At 41.8% G+C, this 24,667-nt stretch overlaps 1 protein-coding gene across 6 annotated transcripts in view; it reads left to right on the forward strand.

Annotated features, from left to right (window-relative positions):
* LOC120044095 (SEC14-like protein 2) overlaps positions 1 to 24,667 on the forward strand; it is a 47,076-nt gene that overhangs the window by 13,640 nt on the left and 8,769 nt on the right. For 3 of the 6 annotated variants that reach the window (XM_038988687.1, XM_038988721.1, XM_038988693.1), the window contains 7 exons: positions 252 to 295; positions 8,080 to 8,142; positions 8,331 to 8,519; positions 11,893 to 11,988; positions 12,105 to 12,165; positions 12,700 to 12,783; positions 13,079 to 13,185. In XM_038988687.1, coding sequence (XP_038844615.1) covers positions 252 to 295; positions 8,080 to 8,142; positions 8,331 to 8,519; positions 11,893 to 11,988; positions 12,105 to 12,165; positions 12,700 to 12,783; positions 13,079 to 13,185 — 644 coding nt within the window. The remainder of the gene's footprint in view (positions 1 to 251; positions 296 to 8,079; positions 8,143 to 8,330; positions 8,520 to 11,892; positions 11,989 to 12,104; positions 12,166 to 12,699; positions 12,784 to 13,078; positions 13,186 to 24,667) is intronic. The other 3 variants (XM_038988714.1, XM_038988708.1, XM_038988700.1) reach the window with 2 other exon arrangements.

A 24,667-nucleotide genomic window follows, 5' to 3' on the forward strand; every position in this document is an offset into this window, starting at 1 on the left:
TGTGGTTAATTATCTGATGTTCATGTTTATAACGTTAGTAGTGGAGGACCAAAATGCTCTGTGTTTCTCAAATAGAATGTCCTTCACATGTTACATGTTAAATAACAGCATACACACATACACACACACACAAAACCACCGTCAGCTCTGATCTATAACCATGGCGCCATGGATATTATTCACACCCACTCACTCTCTCTCTCTCTTTCTCTCCATTTCTTCTCTCTCCCCTCTTTTCTCTCCCCTCACAGCCAGGAACTTCAATGTCAATAAGTCAGAAGCCATGCTTCGAAAGGTAGGCCTAACACTCCCCCTCTCCTTTCCTATGTTGCTATTGAAACATATATGACTAGTTCTGTTGTATATTGTCATTGCTACCATGAGAGTACCCCTGGTGTGACCAACAGTTTATCCAGCCAGTAATCTGAAATACTGTGGGGGAAAGCATGTGGGAAATATCAGGAATGTAGCCTAACCACAATATAATACAGGCGCTTTCAAAGAGTGGATTGCGTCACATGAAAGTGCTGCTTAAAAAACTGAAATACATCCATCACATTCATTTGATTAAACACCTTTGCCAAGCCAAGAATGCTACTGCAGGGGAGAGTGGGGTAATTAATGCCAAAGGGCTAATTGAGCCACCCCTTGTTTCTAGGAAACACAACATTAATCATGTGACCAAATATTTAGGAAGAGGTCATAATTGCATGGCATCTGTGAAGGAAGAAACCACATAGAAGTGGTAAGCAAGTTAAGTCCAAAAAACGGATTTTCACAAAAGTCCAATTAATTTGTTGTGTTATATGTTTCACGATGCTAATATCTAAACCAAGTAGATAGGTTTAAGACTGTTTTACACATCAGTTGGGGTCCTAAATATAGCATGATGTCCTAAACCTATATGAAAATGCATTCAGTCAGTTTTATGCATAATATGAATAGTATTCTAGCAATTTGTCATGCATTTGAACTCAAGATATTGCATTTTTATTGTTACAGAGCAGACATTATCATGCCTCATGTATACAAACGTAAGACAAGCAGGGGTCGTCGACCTGTGCGAAAGAGAGGCTATGATAGAGTAGCAGAAGCACGTAAGGTCTTGTCTGATGACATGGAGTCTGAGCTTGTCAAGAATATCAAGAATCTCAGGGACCAGTTTAATGGGCTTAGTAGCCTCAAATGCATAGAACTTGCCTACGAATTGAGGCGGCTCAACTTACCCTGTCCCTATGCTCAATTTACCCCATACCCGTGGTAAGTTGTGCTAAGAGACCACTGTTTTTGGACAAGCTACATTTTCAAAACGGTTACGTTTACATAAATTCAGATTATTTGAGGGGATACACAACATCCTAAAATATATGTAGATGTCTTTGTTAGAAATAATACTATACTTCCCTTGACATAGCGAAAGTAATAAATGGCTCATCATACCCCACTCCCCTTATGTCATGTCATATTTTTGTTAGGCGTTAGAGTGTTTGCCACAGTCTTACAGCACAACCAGCCTACACATCTTTACACATGTTATATTAGACTCGGGAGGTGTGGCCCAGAGGCCAGAGCCTATATTCATAAAGTAGGAGTGCTGTACTAGGATCAGGTCCCCTCTGTGCCTTCAGAAAGTATTCAGACCCCTTGACTTTTCCCCCCAAAAAATTGTGTTACAGCTTGAATTTAAAATTGATTAAATTGACATGTTTTGTTACTGGCCTACACACAATACCCTATAATGTCAAAGTGCAATTATGTTTTTTGAAAATTTTGCAAATTCATTTAAAAAAAATGAAAAGCTGAAATGCCTTGAGTCAATAAGTATTCAACCCCTTTGTTATGGCAAGCTTAAATAAGTTTAGGAGTAAAAATGTGCTTAACAAGTCACATAATAAGTTGCATGGGCTCACTCTGTGTGCAGTAATAGTGGTTAACATGATTTTTTAATGACTATCTTATCTATGTGCTCCACACATACAATTATCTGTAGTCCCTCAGTCGAGCAGTGAATTTCAAACACAGATACTACCACAAAGACCAGGGAGGTTTTCCAATGCCTCGCAAAGAAGGGCACCTATTGGTTTTTAAAAGCAGACATTGAATATCCCTTTGAGCATGGTGAAGTTACTAATTACACTTTAGATGGTGTGTCAATACCAGTCACTACAAAGATACGTGCGTTCTTCCTAACTCCGTTGCCATAGAGGAAGGACACCACTCAGGAATTTCACCATGAGGCCAATGGTGACTTTAAAACAGTTACAGAGTTTAATGGCTGAGGATAGATCAACAACATTGTAGTTATTCCACAATACTAACCTAATTGACAGAGTGAAAAGAAGGCAGACTGTACAGAATAAAAAATATTCCAAAACATGCATCTTGTTTGCAATAAGTCCCGAAAGAAATACTGCAAAAAATGCGGCAAACTATTCACTGTTTTTTCCTGAATACAAAGTGTTATGTTTGGGGGAAATCCAATACAACACATTACTGAGTACCACTCTCCATATTTTCCATATTGGTGGCAGCATCATGTGATGGGTATGCTTGTAATTGTTAAGGACTAGGGAGTTTTTCAGAATAAAAAAAGAAGCATAATGGAGCTAAGCACAGGCAAAATACTAGAGAAAAAACTGGTTCAGTCTGCTTTCCACCAGACACTGGGAGATGAACTCACCTTTCAGCATGACAATAACCCAAAATGGTTGTCTAGCAATGATCAACAACCAATTTGAGAGTGCTTGAAGAATTTTGACAAGAATAATCAGCAAATGTTCCCCAATCCAGGTGTGTAAAGCTCTTAGAGACTTACCCAGAAAGAGTCAGAGCTATAATTGTTGCCAAAAAGTGCTGACTCAAGGGTGTGAATACTAACACTAAGTTTTAGAACACCTACTCATTCAAGGGCTTTTGTTTATTTTTACTATTTTCTACATTATTTTGGCAATTGAATGCTCACTATTTTTGGCTTTGAAATTTACATTAAAAAGCTCTAAAATCATTGTAACATCATTATTTTCATCACACATTTTTTATAATCGAAAGCGGTGATATTTTTTTTATAATCAAAACGAAACTGAACCAACCTCAAAAAGCACTAATCAATCAGAACTAAGAAATGGGCCGGGGCTTCTGAACCCGGCATACAGCACTACTCTGGGCCTGTATTTTCAGAGTAAGAGTGCTGACATCAGTTTAGCCTTTTAGATTATTGCAGTTGATATAAAACTTATACAGTGCCTTCAGAAAGTATTCATACCCCTTGACTTATTCCAGATTTTGTTGTGTTACAGCCTGAATTCAAGACGGATGAAATAGCTTTTAGAAATGTTTGAAAATGTATTGAAAAAGAAATGCAGAAAAATCTAATTTACATACACTACCGGTCAAAAGTTTTAGAACACCTACTCATTCAAGGGTTTTTCTTTATTTTTACTATATTCTACATTGTAGAATAATAGAAAACATCAAAACTATGAAATAACACATATGGAATCATGTAGTAACCAAAAAAGTGTTAAACAAATCAAAATATATTTTAGATTAAATAACACACATGGACACTGTAAAGTCCATGGAGAATAAGAGCACCTCCTCCCAGCTACCCACTGCTCTGAGGCTAGGAAACACTGTCACCACCGATAAATCCACTATAATTGAGAATTTCAATAAGCATTTCTCTACGGCTGGCCATGCTTTCCACCTGGCTACCCCTACCCCGGTCAACTGCCCGGCAGCCTCCACAGCAACCCGCCAAAGCCCCCACCATTTTTCCTTCACCCAAATCCAGATAGCTGATGTTCTGAAAGAGCTGCAAAATCTGCACCCCTACAAATCAGCCGGGCTAGACAATCTGGACCCTCTCTTTCTAAAATTATCTGCCGAAATTGTTGCAACCCTTATTACTAGCCTGTTCAACCTCTCTTTCGTATCGTCTGAGATTCCCAAAGATTGGAAAGCTGCCGCGGTCATCCCCCTCTTCAAAGGGGGAGACACTCTAGACCCAAACTGCTACAGACCTATATCTATCCTACCCTGTCTTTCTAAGGTCTTCGAAAGCCAAGTTAACAAACAGATTACCGACCATTTCGAATCCCACCGTACCTTCTCCGCTATGCAATCTGGTTTCAGAGCTGGTCATGGGTGCACCTCAGCCACGCTCAAGGTCCTAAACGACATCATAACCGCCATCGATAAGAGACATTACTGCGCAGCCGTATTCATCGACCTGGCCAAGGCTTTCGACTCTGTCAATCACCACATTCTTATTGGCAGACTCGACAGCCTTGGTTTCTCAAATGATTGCCTCGCCTGGTTCACCAACTACTTCTCTGATAGAGTTAAGTGTGTCAAATCGGAGGGCCTGTTGTCCGGACCTGTGGCAGTCTCTATGGGGGTGCCACAGGGTTCATTCCTCGGGCCGACTCTCTTCTCTGTATACATACATGATGTTGCTCTTGCTGCTGGTGATTCTCTGATACACCTCTACGCAGACGACACCATTCTGTATACTTCTGGCCCCTCTTTGGACACTGTCTTAACTAACCTCCAGACAAGCTTCAATGCCATACAACTCTCCTTCCGTGGCCTCCAACTGCTCTTAAACGCAAGTAAAACTAAATGCATGCTATTCAACCGATCACTACCCGCACCTGCTCACCCGTCCAGCATCACTACTCTGGACGGCTCTGACTTAGAATACGTGGACAACTACAAGTACCTAGGTGTCTGGTTAGACTGTAAACTCTCTTTCCAGACTCACATTTAAGCATCTCCAATCCAAAATGAAATCTAGAATCGGCTTCCTATTTCGCAACAAAGCATCCTTCACTCATGCTGCCAAACATACCCTCGTAAAACTGACCATCCTACCGATCCTCGACTTCGGTGATGTCATCTATAAAATAGCCTCCAACACTCTACTCAACAAACTGGATGCAGTCTATCACAGTGCCATCCGTTTTGTCACCAAAGACCCATACACTACCCACCATTGCGATATGTACGCTCTCGTTGGTTGGCCCTCGCTTCATACTCGTCGCCAAACCCACTGGCTACAGGTTATCTACAAGTCTCTGCTAGTTAAAGCCCCGCCTTATCTCACCATAGCAGCACCCACTCGTAGCACGCGCTCCAGCAGGTATATCTCACTGGTCACCCCCAAAGCCAATTCCTCCTCTGGTCGTCTTTCCTTCCAGTTCTCTGCTGCCAATGACTGGAACGAACTGCAAAAATCTCTGAAGCTGGAAACACTTATCTCCCTCACTAGCTTTAAGAACCAGCTGTCAGAGCAGCTCACAGATTACTGCACCTGTACATAGCCCATCTATATTTAGCCCAAACAACTACCTCTTCCCCTACTGTATTTATTTATTTATTTTGCTCCTTTGCACCCATTATTTCTATTTCTACTTTGCACATTCTTCCACTGCAAATCTACCATTCCAGTGTTTTACTTGCTATATTGTATTTACCTCGCCACCATGGCCTTTTTTTCATTTACCTCCCTTATCTCACCTCATTTGCTCACATTGTATATAGACTTATTTTTCTACTGTATTATTGACTGTATGTTTGTTTTACTCCATGTGTAACTCTGTGTTGTTGTGTGTGTGTCGAACTGCTATGCTTTATCTTGGCCAGGTCGCAGTTGCAAATGAGAACTTGTTCTCAACTAGCCTACCTGGTTAAATAAAGGTGAAATAAAATAAATGTGTACAATTTTGGAAGAACACAACAAGATTCAACAACTGAGACATAACCTGAACAAGTTCCACAGACATGTTACTAACAGAAATTAAATAATGTGTCCCTGAACAAAGGGGGGGGGGGGTCAAAATCAAAAGTAACAGTCAGTATCTGGTGTGGCCACCAGCTGCATTAATTAATGCAGTGCATCTCCTCCTCATGGGCTGCACCAGATTTGCCAGTTCTTGCTGTGAGATGTTCCCCCACTCTTCCACCAAGGCACCTGCAAGTTCCCAGACATTTCTGGGGGGGAATGGCCCTAGCCCTCACCCTCCGATCCAACAGGTCCCAGACGTGCTCAATGGGATTGAGATCCGGGCTCTTCGCTGGCCATGGCAGAACACTGACATACATTCCTGTCTTGCAGGAAATCCCACACAGAACAAGCAGTATGGCTGATGGCATTGTCATGCTGGAGGGTCATGTCAGGATGAGCCTGCAGGAAGGGTACCACATGAGGGGGGAGAATGTCTTCCCTGTAACGCACAGCGTTGAGATTGCCTGCAATGACAACAAGCTCAGTCCGATGATGCTGTGACACACCTCCCCAGACCATGACGGACCCTCCACCTCCAAATTGATCCCGCTCCAGAGTACAGGCCTCGGTGTAAAGCTCATTCCTTCGACGATAATCGTGAATCCGAACATCACCCCTGGTGAGACAAAACCGCAACTCGTCAGTGAAGAGCGCTTTTTGCCAGTCCTGTCTGGTCCAGCGACGGTGGGTTTGTGCCCATAGGTGACTTTGTTGACGGTGATATCTGGTGAGGACCTGCCTTACAACAGGCCTACAAGCCCTCAGTCCAGCCTCTCTCAGCCTATTGCGGACAGTCTGAGCACTGATGGAGGGATTGTGCATTCCTGGTGTAACTCGGGCAGTTGTTGTTGCCATCCTGTACCTGTCCTGCAGGTGTGATGTTCAGATGTACCGATCCTGTGCAGGTGTTGTTACACATGGTCTGCCACTGCGAGGATGATCAGCTGTCCGTCCTGTATCCCTGTAGCTCTGTCTTAGGCGTCTCACAGTACGGACATTGCAATTTATTGCCCTGGCCACATCTACAGTCCTCATGCCTCCTTGCAATATGCCTAAGGCACGTTCACGCAGATGAGCAGGGACCCTGGGCATCTTTTCTTTTGGTGTTTTTCAGAGTCAGTAGAAAGGCCTCTTTAGTGTCCTAAGTTTTCATAACTGTGACCTTATTTGCTTACCGTCTGTAAGCTGTTAGTGTCTTAACGACCGTTCCACGGGTGCATGTTCATTAATTGTTTATCTACTTTGAAGAACTAGTAAAATGAAACTCAGCAAAAAAAGAAACGTCCCCTTTTCAGGACCCTGTCTTTCAAAGATAATTCGTAAAAATCATGCATGGGAAACATTGTTTAAACCCTTTACAATGAAGATCTGTGAAGTTATTTGGATTTTTACGAATTATCTTTGAAAGACAGTTTCTTTTTTTGCTGAGTTTAATTTGACTAGTTCTTTAAAGTAGATAAGGCATACTTTCGCGAACTTTCTCCGCCCCTCTCGTCGTTTGTTGTGTACATTCCACCCTCATGCAGTCTGTTTCTTTTACCTAATTTAGCAGACGTAAAAGTGTATCCGTCCAGAGATCTGTATATAATGACGAGATGCTCATGTCTCCGCTCTAACAATGGGAGTCGTTGTCCCAAAGGCGGGAATGAAGGCAACAAGCTTCGTTCCAAAATAAGCCCATAGAATCGCATTGTGCTTATTTTAAATAGATTTTGTCAAGAATGAAGCTTCTCACTTTGCCTCTTCCTCTCTGATCCATCTGTCTAAGCCAGAAAAAAACTTTCATAATGGAATGTAGTCATTGTAGTTCATTACCACATTTCTGTTGTCAACTAGGTTGAATATTTGTTTTATGAAAACTACAAGTCCCTTCAGCCCAGTGTCCCACATAGTCCTTGACTTGATTTTTCTCGTGAATGGATACATTTTACTCTGGAGAAACGGCGCAATGGGCTCACAAAAAAACACATAACTAAATGGAATTCAAGTAATTGAACCAATGACGGTCAATTAGTTGTTTAATAACCCCAAAAATGACGAAAGGTCAGTTAATTGCTCAGCTCTATCATTTCCTGAAGTGTGTAGTGTATCATCCCCTTTATGCTGATGGGGTATTTATGCAGGTATTGTCACACTTGCAGTCTAAACCTACTGACCCACTTAACTCACTATAGTCTCTGTTCTCCTGACACAAACAGTGTGTTTGTGTGCGTGAGAGAGAGAGAGATATTTCAATCCATTACATGTAAAACTATTGGAGCCATTCATGTTCTGTCATGCTTTATTTCCAGCACCTTGACTTCAGGAAACACATGAAAGCAGACACAATCACCACAGAATGGCAGCCTCCAGAGGTATGACAGTCTGTTATCACCCTTATTCAATTGACCTATTAGCAGAGTATATTTTTATCTTTTTCGATTATTAAAATATCAGATAGGCCTAAATACTGAAATAGTTGAAATTTGACTGTATAATAGTGCCATGATATTAGTCTGTTACCATGGTGTTAATAGTGTGTTTCCATTGCATTTGTGTCCAGGTTATTGAGAAGTACCTGTCTGGTGGGATGTGCGGGTTCGACCGGGAGGGAAGCCCCATCTGGTGGGATGTCATCGGCCCTGTGGACCCTAAGGGCCTCTTCCTGTCTGCCTCTAAACAGGACTTCATCAAGTCTAAGATCAGAGACTGTGAGATGCTGCAGAAGGAGTGTGACCTGCAGTCTGAGAGGGTATGGGGAGGTTTCATTCATATAAATAGAATTATTAGAATGGGGATTCCAATTTAAATCAATGAGGCCACTATCTATGGTTTTCAGTACTGTATGTGGAGGGTCAGGAGTTTTACATGAACATACAGTATGTTTGAGAAGACCAGGAAAAACACCTGGCACCAACCTTACTGAGATTCTATACCACTAATGAAGTGTTCCTGTAGAATCTTTGTCATCCTTGTTGAAAACCCTACCGATGGTCACAGATGTGACATACACTATATATAGAAAATTAGGCTAATTCAGCCACACCCATTACTGACAGGTGTGTAAAATTGAGCACACAGCCATGCAATCTCCATAGACAAACATTGGCAGTACAATGGCCTTACTGAAGAGCTCAGTGACTTTCAACGTGGCACCGTCATAGGATGGCTCCTTTACAACAAGTCAGTTTGTCAAAATTCTTCCCTGCTAGAACTGCCCCGGTCAACTGTAAGTGCTGTTATTGTGAAGTGGAAATGTCTTGGAGCAACAACGGCTCAGCTGTGAAGTAGTAGGCTACACAAGCTCACAGAACGGGACCGCCAAGTGCTGAAGCGCGTAACTCATAAAAATCGTCTGTCCTCGGTTGCAACACTCACTACCGAGTTCCAAACTGCCTCTGGAAGCAACGTCAGCACAAAAACTGTTTGTAGGGAGCTTTATGAAATGGGTTTTCATGGCTGAGCAGCCGCACACAAGCATAAGATCACCATGCGTAATGCCAAGCAGCGGCTGGAGTGGTGTAAAGCTCGCCGCCATTGGACTCTGGAGCAGTGGAAACACGTTCTCTGGAGTGATGAATAATGCTTCACCATCTGGCAGTCCGACGGACAAATCTGGGTTTGGCGGATGCCAGGAGAACGCTACCTGTCCGAATGCATAGTGCCAACTGTAAAGTTTGGTGGAGGAGGAATAATGGTCTGGGGCTGTTTTTCAAATCAAATTTTATTGGTCACATACACATATTTAGCAGATGTTATTGCGGGTGTAGCGAAATGCTTGAATTCCTAGCTCCCACAGTGCAGTAGTATCTAACAATTCACAACAATACACACATCTAAAAGAAAAAGAATGGTATTAAGAAATATATAAATATTAGAACGAGCAATGTCGGAATTGCATAGACTAAAATACAGTATATACATATGAAATGAGTAAATCAGTATGTAAACATTATTAAAGAGACTAGTGTTCCATTATTAAAGTGACCAGTGATTCCATATCTATGTACATAGGACAGCAGCCTCTAAGGTGCAGGGTTGAGTAACCGGTTGGTAGCCGGCTATTGATGGCTATTTAACAGTCTGATGGTCTTCAGATAGAAGCTGTTTTTCAGTCTCTCGGTGCCAGCTTTCATGCATCTGTACTGACCTCGCCTTCTGGATGATAGCGGGGTGAACAGGTCGTGGCTTGGGTGGTTGATGTCCTTGATGATCTTTCCATCAGGAAGTCCAGTACCCAGTTTCATGGTTCGGGCTAGGACCCATAGTTCCAGTGAATGGAAATCTTGATCTTAATCTTAACCATCCAATGACATTCTAGATGATTCTGTGCTTCCAACTTTGTGGTAATAGTTTGCGGAAGGCTCTTTCCTGTTTCAGCATGACAATGCCCCCGTGCACAAAACATCTGATATATGGCTTTTTCTTTGCAACTCTGCCTAGAAGGCCAGCACCCTGGAGTCGCCTCTTCACTGTTGACGTTGAGACTGGTGTTTTGCGGGTACTATTTAATGAAGCTGCCTGTTGAGGACTTGTAAGGCGTCTGTTTCTCAAACTAGACACTCTAATGTACTTGTCCTCTTGCTCAGTTGTGCACCGGGGCCTCCCACTCCTCTTTCTATTCTGGTTAGAGCCAGTTTGCGCTGTTCTGTGAAGGGAGTAGTACATAGCGTTGAACAAGATCTTCAGTTTCTTGGCAATTTCTCGCATGGAATAGCCTTCATTTCTCAGAACAAGAATAGTCTGACAAGTAGAAGAAAGTTATTTGTTTCTGGCCATTTTGAGCCTGTAATCAAACCCACAAATGCTGATGCTCCAGATCCTCAACTAGTCTGAAGAAGGCCCGTTTTATTGCTTCTTTAATCAGAACAACAGTTTTCAGCTGTGCTAACATAATTGCAATAGGGTTTTCTAATGACCAATTGGCCTTTTAAAATGATAAACTTGGATTAGCTAACACAACGTGCCATTGGAACACAGGAGTGATAGTTGCTGATAATGGGCCTCTGTACGCCTATGTAGATATTCCATTAAAAAATCTGCCGTTTCCAGCTACAATAGTCATTTACAACATTAACAATGTCTGTATATCTGATCAAATGTATGTTATTTTAATGGACAAACAAATGTGCTTTTCTTTCAAAGACAAGGACATTTCTAAGTGACCCCAAACTTTTGAACGGTAGTGTATATAAACTGTATGTACAGTTGAAGTCGGAAGTTTACATACACCTTAGCCAAATACATTTAAACTCAGTTTTCAACAATTCCTGACATTTAATCCTAGTAAAAGTTCCCTGTCTTAGGTCAGTTAGGATCACCACTCTATTTTAAGAATATGGAATGTCAGAATAATAGTATCAAGAATGATTTATTTCAGCTTTTATTTCTTTCATCACATTCCCAATGGGTCAGAAGTTTACATACACTCAATTAGTATTTGGTAGCATTGTTTTTAAATTGTTTAACTTAGGTCAAACGTTTTGTGTAGTGTGGTGGCATTTTTCTTCGTTACCAAATGAGGAGAGTCGCAAACTACACACCAGTCAGAGTTATACTTAAATTACATATTTTTTAATAAGAGCTTTGCAATAGCCCTTTGACTTTCAACAATTCACTATTTCTAATGACCCGTTGAGAAGTGACTACAGAAAAATACAAAGATCTTTTATAGCCAAGATACACCCCTCTCAACTTACATGATGAACCACAGATCTTAGGAACTGTTCACAATGAAATACTTTGTGTATCCCTTAGCCAGATAACATTCGCTATAAATTATCGTTCAGTTTGGTCCCTCAGACGAGGTTCTAATCTCGTTCCTGGTACTTCATAGTACAAAAACACCAACTCATCCAATGGCATATATCAATTATCAACTCTAGATACTCCCATCTCAAGTAAACCCCCTCTTGACCCCACTCCTGGACAAGCTCACTGAGGGGAGTGAGCCTCAAGGTCATACACCGTCCCAGGATAAGTGTAAGATGAGAGAGGACATACAATTTTTTCAGACACTCCCTTCCACTTTCTCCCTCTGTTTTCTGCCTTCCTTCTCATCTCTCTTTCTCTTTTCCGCCCTCCCTCTTTCTCTCTCCATCTGTCTCGTTCTCTCTCTCCTCCAGCTCGGGAGGCATGTGGAAGCCATTACTATGATCTATGACTGTGAGGGTCTGGGTCTCAAACATTTGTGGAAGCCTGCCATCGAGACTTACGGAGAGGTACACGCATGTACACGCATGCACACGCACACACGCACACACACAGTTCTGTTGAATCCATAGGGGGAAAGTGATCTGAGATGATACTGTCTGATCAAAGTGTTATATCCTTACAGATCCTGACCATGTTTGAAGACAACTACCCTGAGGGCCTCAAGAGACTATTTGTCATTAAAGGTAAGTTTCACCACCACTTTTTCGTCATCAATCTATTATATCTGGATGTGGAGAAATGATCTGGACAAGACAAACCATGCTATTGTTTCTTTGTACATTTGAAAAAGATAGATCCTAAAGAAACCATGAATAATGGACATGACTCGTTTCAGATCGAATCTGCATTTGGGGAAACAGAGCCACTGTTTGCCCCACCACCTTACTTATTATTTTTGTTTTGTTGATGAAACGGAGAAGAGGAACTTCCGGCAGTATTAAAAAAAAAAAAAAAAAAAATGCAGTACATATTCTGCTGTTTTATCATGCGTGCAATGATGTCCGAGGGAAAAGAACCATGATCGTTGCTTGCAGTAACTTCTTTGTTGTTGTAATATCCCAAACGGAGGTGGCAATTTCACCAATTAAGGATTCCAGAGGGAGATGTTACCCCTTAGTATCCCAGTAGTAAACTTACTTATGTTGTGTGTTTCACATCTCTCAAACCTTAATTATACACCATTGTACCACACATGTTCTCTATTTTCCACTCCTCAGCCCCCAAGCTCTTCCCCGTGGCCTACAACCTCGTCAAACACTTCCTGAGTGAGATCACCCGCAACAAGATCATTGTCCTGGGTGGTAAGACACTTCCGTATTTCCATTGGAATGTTCCCATAAAAATATACTGTTCCAGAATGCTGAATCATGTCAGCTCTATGCATGGCATTTCTATTACAGTAGGAACATTCCATACGTTGTGAATACATACAGTATATGGTTGCATCATCTCTAACTCTACCCAGCTTAACCCTTCAGGTCAGTAAAGGTAATGAATGCACTTACTGTAAGTCGCTCTGGATAAGAGCGTCTGCTAAATAACTGAAACATAAAATGGTAATATCAGTCTCTCTCTCTTTACCCGTCTGTTTTGCAGCCAACTGGCAGGAGGTGTTGCTGAACTACATAGACCCAGAGCAGCTCCCTGCTGCGTACGGAGGGAAACTCACCGACCCGGACGGGGACTCTCGCTGTAGGACCAAGGTGAGCTCACCACCAGGAAGTGGGATACTTTTTTTCATGACCCCCCCCCCCCCCCCCCCCCCCCCCCCCTCGAAATGAGACCAGAGACGTCCAATGCTGTAGTCATTGCTGCTCTTCAGTAGATTTAGGAGAAAAATAAAATTATACATGGAGACAACATTTAGGGCTTGCAGTGCCAGCTATTAGTAGTTGCTCCACACCTGCCTAAGGGCTTTTGCAGTAGGATGGACTCAATATGCTGCAATATTGAAGCCATGCTGTGAGATGAGAGCAGCTTTGCTTTGCTGCCTGCAACCACAAGATACTGCAGGCAGGGCTAATAACGTTCCTAAGCTACATCCTGCTACTAGTGGGGCTAGTGGAATTAGATGAGGATTCTCTGTCAGACTGTTGGACTTGTATGTGTGATACATTGAGATTGTGGGCTATATATCATCATGAAACAATTCACAATGAGTCTTGACAGTCTTTTTATTCCTTCTGGTCATTGAGATGTTATAGGAGTTCCAGGTGGTTTCCTCTGAGTCTGCTTCAACAGGTACAGTCTACTGATTGGGTATTTTTCGTAGACAATGCCGCATGGATATATCATGGATCTGCTTATTTTTGCTCTTCAGTTCAATTCTGCCTTGCCACAAATGACCTTGCTGCCAGCCAGCTACAACCTCTCAATGGCTCTGTAGTCATCTACCTGCCAATAAATGCCATAACAGTTGATAGTTGGGTCTAGATGCATTTTAAATGTTCTTACCTAGGAAACTGACCATTGCTCTGATGTCTCTGTAGATACATAGGTAGAGATGTCTTCCTAACCTGGAGAGGAGCAGGAGGAGTAGGAGGACAGTTCTTTGTCATCCCAAATGAGACCCAGGAAATGACCTTTTGAAATCTTCCGGAAGACTAAGATTCTACGGACTGAAATTCTCCCTAACTCCATGATTCCATTTTACTCAACTGAGTAATTTAGTCTTTCAACACAGGATTGAACAGGAACTTTAGCTTTTATCATTAGTAGCTATCCTATGGGGTTCTGTGGAGTGTTTAGATCAGGGACTTAGTTGGTAATCTCGGTTAACCCAGAACTAAATTATTGCGTAATTTGGTCAGATGCCATCTGTTAGGTTCTGAAAAAACAGAGTAAAAACTCAAACGGACGACTAGAAAAAGCTCACTGGGTCATACAGCTGCAAAGACAAGGTATGATTACACAAGCACATATAACCTCCTTTTTGATCCTTCGATGTCGGCTCTTCCTATCATTGTGAAGCAGAATTCACCAAGCGTTGGATTGTTCACCCACTAATAGGGAACGTGAGCTGGGTTTAGACCGTCGTGAGACAGGTTAGTTTTACAGGGACAGGGTCAACTCCTTACACATCTAGACAGCCAATACATCTCTGTTGCTAGGCAGGAACTTATTGGTTCCTCACTGGTGTAGTCATGGCCCTGCCTGATGCTAGAACCTTCGTGGGTGTGGAAGTGTATGTATATGAGATAGAACTGTAGTAGGAGAGTCATTGTGGTGGGCCCCCCTCCCCAAGGTTTCTTCTCACTTCATATGTTGACTTGACCTCGAGTCGAATTCCTCACTCTTCCCTTGTTCCACAGCTGGTCTGCCTTATCAGAGACTAACTAGACTGTTGCCCTTTGTCTATCTCCTTACGAACAGAAATCAACTTTCTGCACTTCCCCTTGTCTCACTCAGTAAATGTCCATACACCAAATTCCTATCCACCCTTCATTGACCCCAACATATACATTCCTTAAACATGTAAAATAATCAATAAGTTCTAGTATGGTAACATGAATAAGTATATTTCAAGCTACAATCCAACAGTCCCTCTTTTTTTAATAGTAGCTCCATACTGTTCAACATTAAATAAACTTAGAAATTACTTATAAATAAACAGAAAAGAAAACATGATTAATATTCTCAGTTGATTTGGATGTTTACACCTCTGAGACTTATGGCCTCTGACTATGTAATCTGCTTTCATGGCATAAAGCCCTGGCCTCAAACCTATAATCACACTATGCACACTTTTACTCCCCCCCTTTCTGCCATTACCCCTCCTGTTGTACAACTGATAATGACATTTCAGCGGGAGATTTTGACTTTCTCTTCCTCTTTCCTGTTCCTAAGAGAGTGATAGCAAAAGACTTGAAAAGAAAACACAATATATGACAAGTGTTAGTAATGCGTTAAGCTATGCATAATCATATATGGAAAAAACAGAAGTTTCATAATATGACGACTCTCACTCTCCCTTAGCCTAACTATACCTTTGGATACTGTTCTGCTGGGGTCCACAAAAATTAAGGCTCAAAATACCTCCTTATGCTTTTACCCAGACTTCCCCATCAGGCTGCAGGTTTTACAGGAGGTGTTCCCACGCGATGTCATCCTCACTTTGGCCCTCTGTTTCCCCAGACAAGCCCTCCCCCCTCCTTTGTCTAGGATGTACAATGAATCTCTGTATCTAGGCAGGTGGTGTTATCCTCCCATCCCGAGTCCAGAACCTTTGGTAATCCTCCACACATCTCCCGGTCTTCTTATCAGTAGTATACATTCTTGCACTTTGCCTCAGTCCATTGTTAGTAACCTGGACTCATACACAAACAGCTATTTGAGAATAAGTGACCCATTCCTACTCAAGTGAATATCATGATGCAAAACTTAGAGAGAATACAATAATATCAATCAGTAAAGCTAGAAGACAGTATTATAAGGCAATAGTTCACAATCTATGGTATAAGCGCTATCATATGACTCCTATCTCACCCTTACGGGAACATTTTGTCTCTGAGACAGGCCCTCTTTGTACTTTGCCTCCGGCCACAAATACATTTGCACATAGATCATTCCATCTAAACCATAACACATTCGTTACTACTGCTAGGCCACTTATATAGTTAGAAACATACTAAAATGTGCTCAAGTCAATTAGTCAGTTTCCAACAGTCCCTCATCTGGAACAATGATCACACACATGTTCCACACCACGTAGAATACATATACAGCAATAACCTTTCTCAGCACGGCCCCCGTTTTTCCCTATCTTACACTGTCGCGAGTGGCATGTTAATGACAGATCGGTATCTCAATGCATGTTTTGTCTGAATTACTATAAATCTCCCAGTGTGCAGACCCTCACAATCAACCTTAGGCAACCCTAAATCAATTACGGGCACGGTTGACCACCCCCCTCCCTTCCGGCACTCATTCTTCTGGTGTCTCTTCATTTTCTTCTTCAGATAGCTTTACAGTTCATCCTCGCAATGGCACACATGTAACTAATGCCTGTCAAAGTGGATGGCCCTTCATAATGTCCCGATTTCAATATCTGGGGAGTAAATCAGATTTTTCCAAGCAGACAAATCTCACCTGAGCCGCCACCACCATCCTTTACGGTCTATTCTGTTTTATCCATTTTCCGACCAGTACACCAGCAGCATGAGAGAAGTTTGGATGTGATCTCTCTCTCTATGCTCACTCCACATGGACGGTCTCAGGACTCATGCCGCACTCCTGAGAGAAAAGGCAGTTGATAGCTTCGACTGGAGCTATCACTACACAGGTTGCTGTCTCGGACTCAAGTCTCAGGTAGAAGTGGTGAAGAATAGTGAACGCCATTGTCGCCATTACTTCAGCCGGTTAGAGGGGGTGAGGCTCACACTGCTCTCCGTCGAATTATCCCGTCCATGCATCGAGATACCATCTGGAGTCACTATCGCCATAACCTCGAGAGAAGACAGACCAGAACAAAAGTTTAGGGCATTTCTGATTCAGGAAATCCAGACAAAACTATTCACTGTATGACTAATTATTACATTCTTAATACACATTTCTAAGACAAATGTCAAAGAGAACAACAACACACTGTTGAAACCATTTAGCAAACTGGCTTATATTCCCATATCAAATTGGCGACCTCACCGCAGAGTTACAGGGTCAGGAAGTTAGAGGGCTAACCCTTAGGGAGAAATCCCGACCATTCAGCAGACCCAATCTGGTGAGAATTGAAGCAAAGATGAAAAACAACAACAGCAATACACTTCTTCATATTTACCAGCATTACATATTCTACTTAAATCTTACCTGATGTCTCTAGCCTTTCTGGCGAGGGTGACCAGAAAGTCAGAACAGAGGTTATACAACACCATTAAGTGAGTCTGTGTCTGTTGGCCTTTTTCTCACTCATTTTACGTTATTTGAAAGCAAAACCATCTCCAAAATATTGTTATTTTTTAAACAAAGCGATTATTATTAATTTAGAATTATATAAAAGCCCCTTGGATATTCTCACAGATATATTATTAACCCTGTTATTAGGAGGACCATATTTATTGGTCATGGCTCCCGAGTGGCGCACAATTGGATTGCCTTGCAGTTCTCCAGCTGTATCCACTGAAAGCGCATGAGGTTCAAGGCATGAGGGCAGGGGGCACGGGATGGGCCGCAGAGCTGCGCACAGAAGACGGACCTAGCCCATGGGGAAAGAGGAAGGGGGGTGGATGCCCATCCCACCACACTGGGTAGCACAGAGCAACACTTTAAGGGGCATTGCACTAATAATGGCGCTGACTAGGGAAACGTTCCCGCTGTTCTTAGTGCCAGTCTGCACATTCAAACAAAAACAATGTAACTAATAATGGCATCTTTATGCTTACGTTAATAAAATAATGATAAAAATACTCTTTCACAATGCCAATATTTATTTATTTATTTATGGATCCATAACAAATTACTATGGGAATAAATATCACTGAATTACAGAAATATTGGAACAAAGTTCTCTAATGAAGGTAAACTAATTGTTGCTTACTGTAAAATACTCTTTCAAACACACACGGTCATGTTGTACAGCGCCATTATGGCTATTAGCAGGTAGTTGGACAATAGACTTAGAAGGAAGGTAGGGGGAGAATTCTATCATCAAATGTATTTCTTAGTTAGGTTGGCTGTATCACAACCGGCCGTGATTGGCTGTAATTTCAGTTTTATCCACCAGAAAAGACCAAACAAATAATACAACAAAAAGTATTATTATTATTATGTATCTCATCTGACCGTGATTGGGAGTCCCATTTTATTTATTTAGGGCGGTGCACAATTGGCCCAGCATTTCTCTCCCTCTAAAAACAGAAATAAATGTTTTGGCCTTGACAAATATTATTTTGGCCTTTATTCAGATTACAATCTCTCACTTTAGTTTTTTTGAAAACAAAATAACCTCCAAAATATTGTTATATATTATCAAGTTGATGGCACAGTCATATAGCGGCACCTATATAAAGCTGAGTGACTCACTCATGCATGGCTTTGGATCAGAAAAAACAAGTACCAACATTCTTTCTGATAGTCTTTAATAAATACATGTTTTGGTTATCCTGACCTGGACACCATGTACAGTATTATAATAGCCCATTATGGGGTATAAGCAGGACAATATACCTTTACCAACACCTCTCTGTATTTTGATACTTTGTGGATGGGGCCTCCCCAGTGGCGCAGCTAAGTCACCGCAATGCAAAATGCGTTGGTACAGATACCCGTGCCGGCCACCACCGGGAGACCAATGATGCAGCTTTTGGTTTTAATTTAGAATCCTCCAATCCTCTATATGTAATTATTGGCGGAGAGTCCCGTCATATTTTTTGATATACTGTAGGCGACATGAGTCTCACTAGTGTTGAGTAATGTGCTGTTAAAAGTGGTGTAGGTCTTATTTATTTAAAGAGCATATTGAAGTTAGCAATAGGATTTGAAGCAATAGCCTACAACTATTTTAGCATCGTTTCGTGCTGCTCTGAGACAAGCATGGGGACTGGTCTTGATAAATCAATGAGATTTTTATTTTGACTGAATCTCCATTTGGGTATTGGTTAGACAACATTTCTACACCCTAATTGTATAATTAATTGCTCTTAGTGTAACCTTTATTTAACTAGGAAAGTCAGTTAAGAACAAATTCTTATTTACAAGGACAGCCTACTTCTTCCTCCCCGTCGGGGAATTGAAGCCCGGTCTCCCGCGTGCCTGCACGACACGGGGATTCTTTAGCTAAATAGCCCAGTACTGTAGCCTACTCCCGACCGTCACGTTGTACAGCGCCATATTTTCCGTTCCATCCATACAGAAACCCAGAAGGTTTTTCGTTTTTCTTGGAATAGAAACACCATAATATTAATCAAATTAATTAAGCAAAATTTCTTAAAATTAGTCCCATGTACTATGTTCTTAAAAAAAAGGTTTCAAATTCTATAGTACAGCCGCTATTGAAGGCTATCAAATGCTTCTCAAAGATGCCCTCTGGTGGTCAAATGGCCAGGCCTTACTTAATCGGGACCTCCTTTTACGGCCGGATCCAGGTAACTTTATACTTAATAGAAGTGCAGAATTTCACTAACTGCTCTCCCAAGACAACAGACTCGGAAATATTTCAAAAGGAGAGATATGAACACCCTATCCTCTCCTTGAAGAGAAAATTTACATTTCGTTAGTTTTCACTATGCTAAATCTTAATCAGCAACACAACGTTTTAATTACAGACAAAACATAACATTATAATTTCTGTTTACAGAGGCTACTGTCCTCCACTCTTTGAATCACTTGTGTTTTAATCCACCCCAACCTTTACTGTATATACTATAACCAATCTCCATTGGATATTCACTATTTGCTTCACACTCATTAATGTCTACTATTTTAAGATTAATATTCACTAAATCGAGACAGGTCTACTTTTTTGGCCCATTGTAATCAAAGCAGTGTTCTCTCGCCTGTACTGCACTCAGACACGGCGGCATTCCTCTTGCCAAGTCTAATAAAAAAAAAATGTAACTAGGCAAGTCAGTTAAGAACAAATTCTTATTTACAATGACGGCTTACCCCGGCCAAACCCGGATGACCCTAGGCCAATTGTTCGCCACCCTATGGGATACAACCTGGATTTGAACCAAGGACTGTAATGACACCTCTTGCACTGAGATGCAGTGTCTTAGACCGCTGTGCCTCTCGGTAGCCCAACCATTTACTCCAGTACATGACTGGTCTCTCTTTTCCCCCCATGATTTTGCTTAACCACCGCACTACAATGCCCAAGCTCATGAACAAACTTTTTTTTTTTTAACTTTACAATTGTTTCTTTAACTCTACGAACAATTACTCACAATATTAACTCGGTTGCAACACTCACTACCAAGTTCCAAACTGCCTCTGGAAGCAATGTCAGCGCAATAACTGTTCGTCGGGAGCTTCAGGAAATGGGTATCCATGGCCGAGCAGCCGCACATAAGCCTAAGATCACCATGCGCAATGCCAAGCGACGGCTAGAGTGGTGTATAGCTCGTCCCCATTGGACTCTGGAGCAGTGGAAACTCATTTTCTGGAGTGATGAATTACACTTCACCATCTGGCAGTCCAACGGACAATCTGGGTTTGGCGGATGCCAGGAGAACGCTACCTGCCCGAATGCATAGTGCCAACTGTAAAGTTTGGTGGAGGAGGAATAATGGTCTGGGGCTGTTTTTCATGATTCGGGCTAGGCCCCTTTGTTCCAGTTAAGGGAAATGTTTACGCTACAGCATACAATGACATTCTAGACAAGTCTGTGCTTATAACTTTTTGCCATCAGTTTGGGGAAGGCCCTTTCCTTTTTCAGCATGACAATGCTCCCCGTGCACGAAGTGAGGTCCATACAGAAATGGTTTGTCGAGATCGGTGTGGAAGAACTTGCCGGGCCTGCAAAGAGCCCTGACCTCAACTCCATTAAACACCTTTGGGATGAATTGCGAGCCAGGCCTAATCGCCCAACATCAGTGCCCGACATCACTTATGCTCTTGTGGCTGAATTGAAGCAAATCCCTGCCACAATGTTCCAACATCTAGTGGAAGGCCTTCCCAGAAGAGTGGAGGCTGTTATAGCAGCAAAGGGAGGACCAACTCCATATTAATGCCCATGATTTTGGAATGAGATGTTTGACAAGCAGGTGTCCACGTACTTTTGGTCATGTAGTGTGTATATTTGTATGTGTGTATTTGTTGGGCTTTATAGAATGTTAATATTCTATATGTTGGGCTTTAGCTTAGGTTATTCTTTACAGAGTCAAGTATATTTGTCCAGGACTCAATTGTTCCTTGACTAGCACCATTCATTCTCCCTGTTGATATTTCTAATGTTTTAACTTCTAATAGTAACTGTATCCACTGGTGAATTGGGAGAGAGTGAGGCGATAGCCATCTATGAGCCAACAACTTTTTCGCGGCAGTGGCACCTGCCAGCAGTAATCATCTCTGATTGATTGAGAGATTCAAAGAGCTATCACCGTTAAGTAAAGTAGTAGATGGAAAGCATTGAATATTTACATTCATGCACTTCAAAATTAATTTTTGAAGTGCATGAATGTAAATATTCAAAAAAGTAACTTTTTTGCCAGAAGCATTTAACTGCAGGGCACTCCCACATCATATGAAAGAATGTGTATACCTGATTTAGGGTACACGGTGAACAGTTGGGAGTTGGGGCCAATTTCATTGTAAAACAAATCCTTGGTGTTAAATTACAGTCTGTGAAAAAACTTTAAATATACACTGAGTGTACAAAACATTAGGAACACCTGATCTTTCTGTGACATAGACTGACCAGGTGAATCCAGGTGAAGGTTATGATCCCATATTGATGTCACTTGTTAAATCCATTTCAATCAGTGTAGATGAAGGGGAGGAGATGGGTTAAAGAAGGATTTTCAAGCCTTGAGACAATTGAGCAATGAATTGTGTTCCATTCAGAGGGTGAATGGGCAAGACAAAAGATTTAGGTGCCTTTTGAATGGGGTATGGTAGTAGGTGCCAGTGTCGATTTGTCAAGAACTACAATGCTGCTGGGTTTTTAACTCTCAACAGTTTCCTGTGTGTGTGGTCCACCACCTAAAGGACACCCAGCCAACTTGACACAACTGTGGGAAGCATTGGAGTCAACATTCGCCAGCATTCCTGTGAAATGCTTTTGACACCTTGTAGAGTACATGCCCCAATGAATTGATGCTGTTCTGTGGGCAAAACTCAATATTTGGATGGTGTGCCTTATGTTTTGTACACTCATTGTATACAGTTGAAGTCAGAAGTTTACATACACTTAGGTTTGAGTCATTTAAAACTCGTTTGTCAACCACTCCACAAATTTCTTGTTAACAAACCATAGTTTTGGCAAGTCTGTTAGGACATCTACTTTGTGCATGACACAAGTAATTTTTCCAACAATTGTTTACAGACAGGTTATTTCACTTATAATTCACTGTATCACAATTCCAGTGGGTCAGAACTTTACAAACACTAAGTTGACTGTGCCTTTAAACAGTTTGGAAAATTCCAGAAAATTATGTCATGGCTTTAGAAGCTTCTGATAGGCTAATTGACATCATTTGAGTCAATTGGAGGTGTACCTGTGGATGTATTTCAAGGCCTACCTTCAAACCCAGTGCCTCTTTGCTTGACATCATGGGAAAATCAAAAGAAATGAGCCAAGACCTCAGAACAAAAATTGTAGACCTCCACAAGTCTGGTTCATCCTTGGGAGCAATTTCCAAACAGTAGTACGCAAGTATAAACACCATGGGACCACGCAGACGTCATACCGCTCAGGAAGGAGACACGTTCTGTCTTCTAGAGATGAATGTACTTTGGTGCGAAAAGTGCAAATCAATCCCAGAACAACAGCAAAGGACCTTGTGAAGATGCTGGAGGAAACAGGTACAAAAGTATCTACATCCACAGTAAAACGAGTTCTATATCGACAGAACCTGAAAGGCTGCTCAGCAAGGAAGAAGCCACTGCTCCAAAACGCCATAAAAAAAGCCAGACTACAGTTGTCAACTGCACATGGGGACAAAGATCGTACTTTTTGGAGAAATGTCCTCTGGTCTGATGAAACTGTTTGGCCATAATGACCGTTATGTTTGGTGGAAAAAGGGGGAGGCTTGCAAGCCAAAGAACACCATCCCAACTGTGAAGCACGAGGGTGGCAGCATCATGTTGTGGGGGTGCTTTGCTGCAGGAGGGACTGGTGCACTTCACAAAATAGATGGCATCATGAGGAAGGGAAAATTATGTGGATATATTGAAGCAACATCTCAAGACATCAGTCAGGAAGTTAAAGCTTGGTTGCAAATGAGTCTCCAAATGGACAATGACCCCAAGCATACTTCCAAAGTTGTGGCAAAATGCCTTAAGGACAACAAAGTCAAGGTATTGGAGTAGCCATCACAAAGCCCTAACCTCAATCCTATAGAAAATGTGTGGGCAGAACTGAAAAAGCGTGTGCGAGCAAGGAGGCCTACACAACTGACTCCATTACACCAGCTGTGTCAGGAGGAATGGGCCAAAATTCACACAACTTATTGTGGGAAGCTTGTGGAAGGCTACCTGAAACGTTTGACCCAAGTTAAACAATTTTTAGGCAATGTTACCAAATACTAATTGAGTGTATTTAAAGTTCTGACCCACGGGAATGTGATGCTGAAATAAAAGCTGAAATATATCATTCTTTATTCTGACATGTCACATTCTTAAAATATAGTTGTGATCCTAACTGACCTAAGACAGGGAATTTTACTAGGATTTAATGTCAGGAATTGTGGAAAACTGAGTTTAAATGTATTTGGCTAAGGTGTATGTAAACTTCCGACTTCAACTGTAAGTATATGGATGAGCGATGGCCGAGCGGCATAGGCAAGGTGCAGTAGAAGGTATAAAATACAGTATATACATGTGATATGAGTAATGTAAGATATGTAAACATTAGTGGCATTATTTAAAGTGCCATTGTTTAAAGTGACTAGTGATCTATTTATTAAAGTGGCCAGTTATTGGGTCTCAATGTAGGCAGCAGGATCTGAGTTAGTAATTGCTGTTTAGCAGTCTGATGGCCTTCAGATAGAAGCTGTTTTTCAGTCTCTCGGTACTGACCTCGCCTTCTGGATGGTAGTGTTGTGAACATGCAGTGGCTTGGGTGGTTGTTGTCCTTGATGATCTTTATGGCCTTCCTGTGACATCGGGTGCTGTAGGTGTCATGGAGGGCAGGTAGTTTGCCCCCGGTGATGCGTTGTGCTGACCGCAGCACCCTCTGGAGAGCCTTGCGGTTGAGGGCGGTGCAGTTGCCGTACAAGCTGTGATATGGCCCGACAGGATGCTCTTGATTGTTTATCTAAAAGTTTGTCAGGGTTTTGGGTGACAAGCCAAATTCTTCAGCCTCCTGAGGTTGAAGAGGCGCTAGAGGAATAACCTTCATTTTTCCGAACAAGAAAAGAAAGTTCTTTGTTTTTGGCCATTTTGAGCCTGTAATTGAACCTACAAATACTGATGCTCCAGATACACAACTTGTCTAAAGAAGGCCAATTTTATTGCTTCTTTAATTAGAACAGTTTTCAGCTGGGCTAACATAATTGCAAAAGGGTTTTCTAATGATCAATTAGCCTTTTAAAA

The sequence above is a fragment of the Salvelinus namaycush genome, chromosome 1, assembly GCF_016432855.1.
Source record: "Salvelinus namaycush isolate Seneca chromosome 1, SaNama_1.0, whole genome shotgun sequence".
Lineage (NCBI taxonomy): Eukaryota > Metazoa > Chordata > Actinopteri > Salmoniformes > Salmonidae > Salvelinus > Salvelinus namaycush.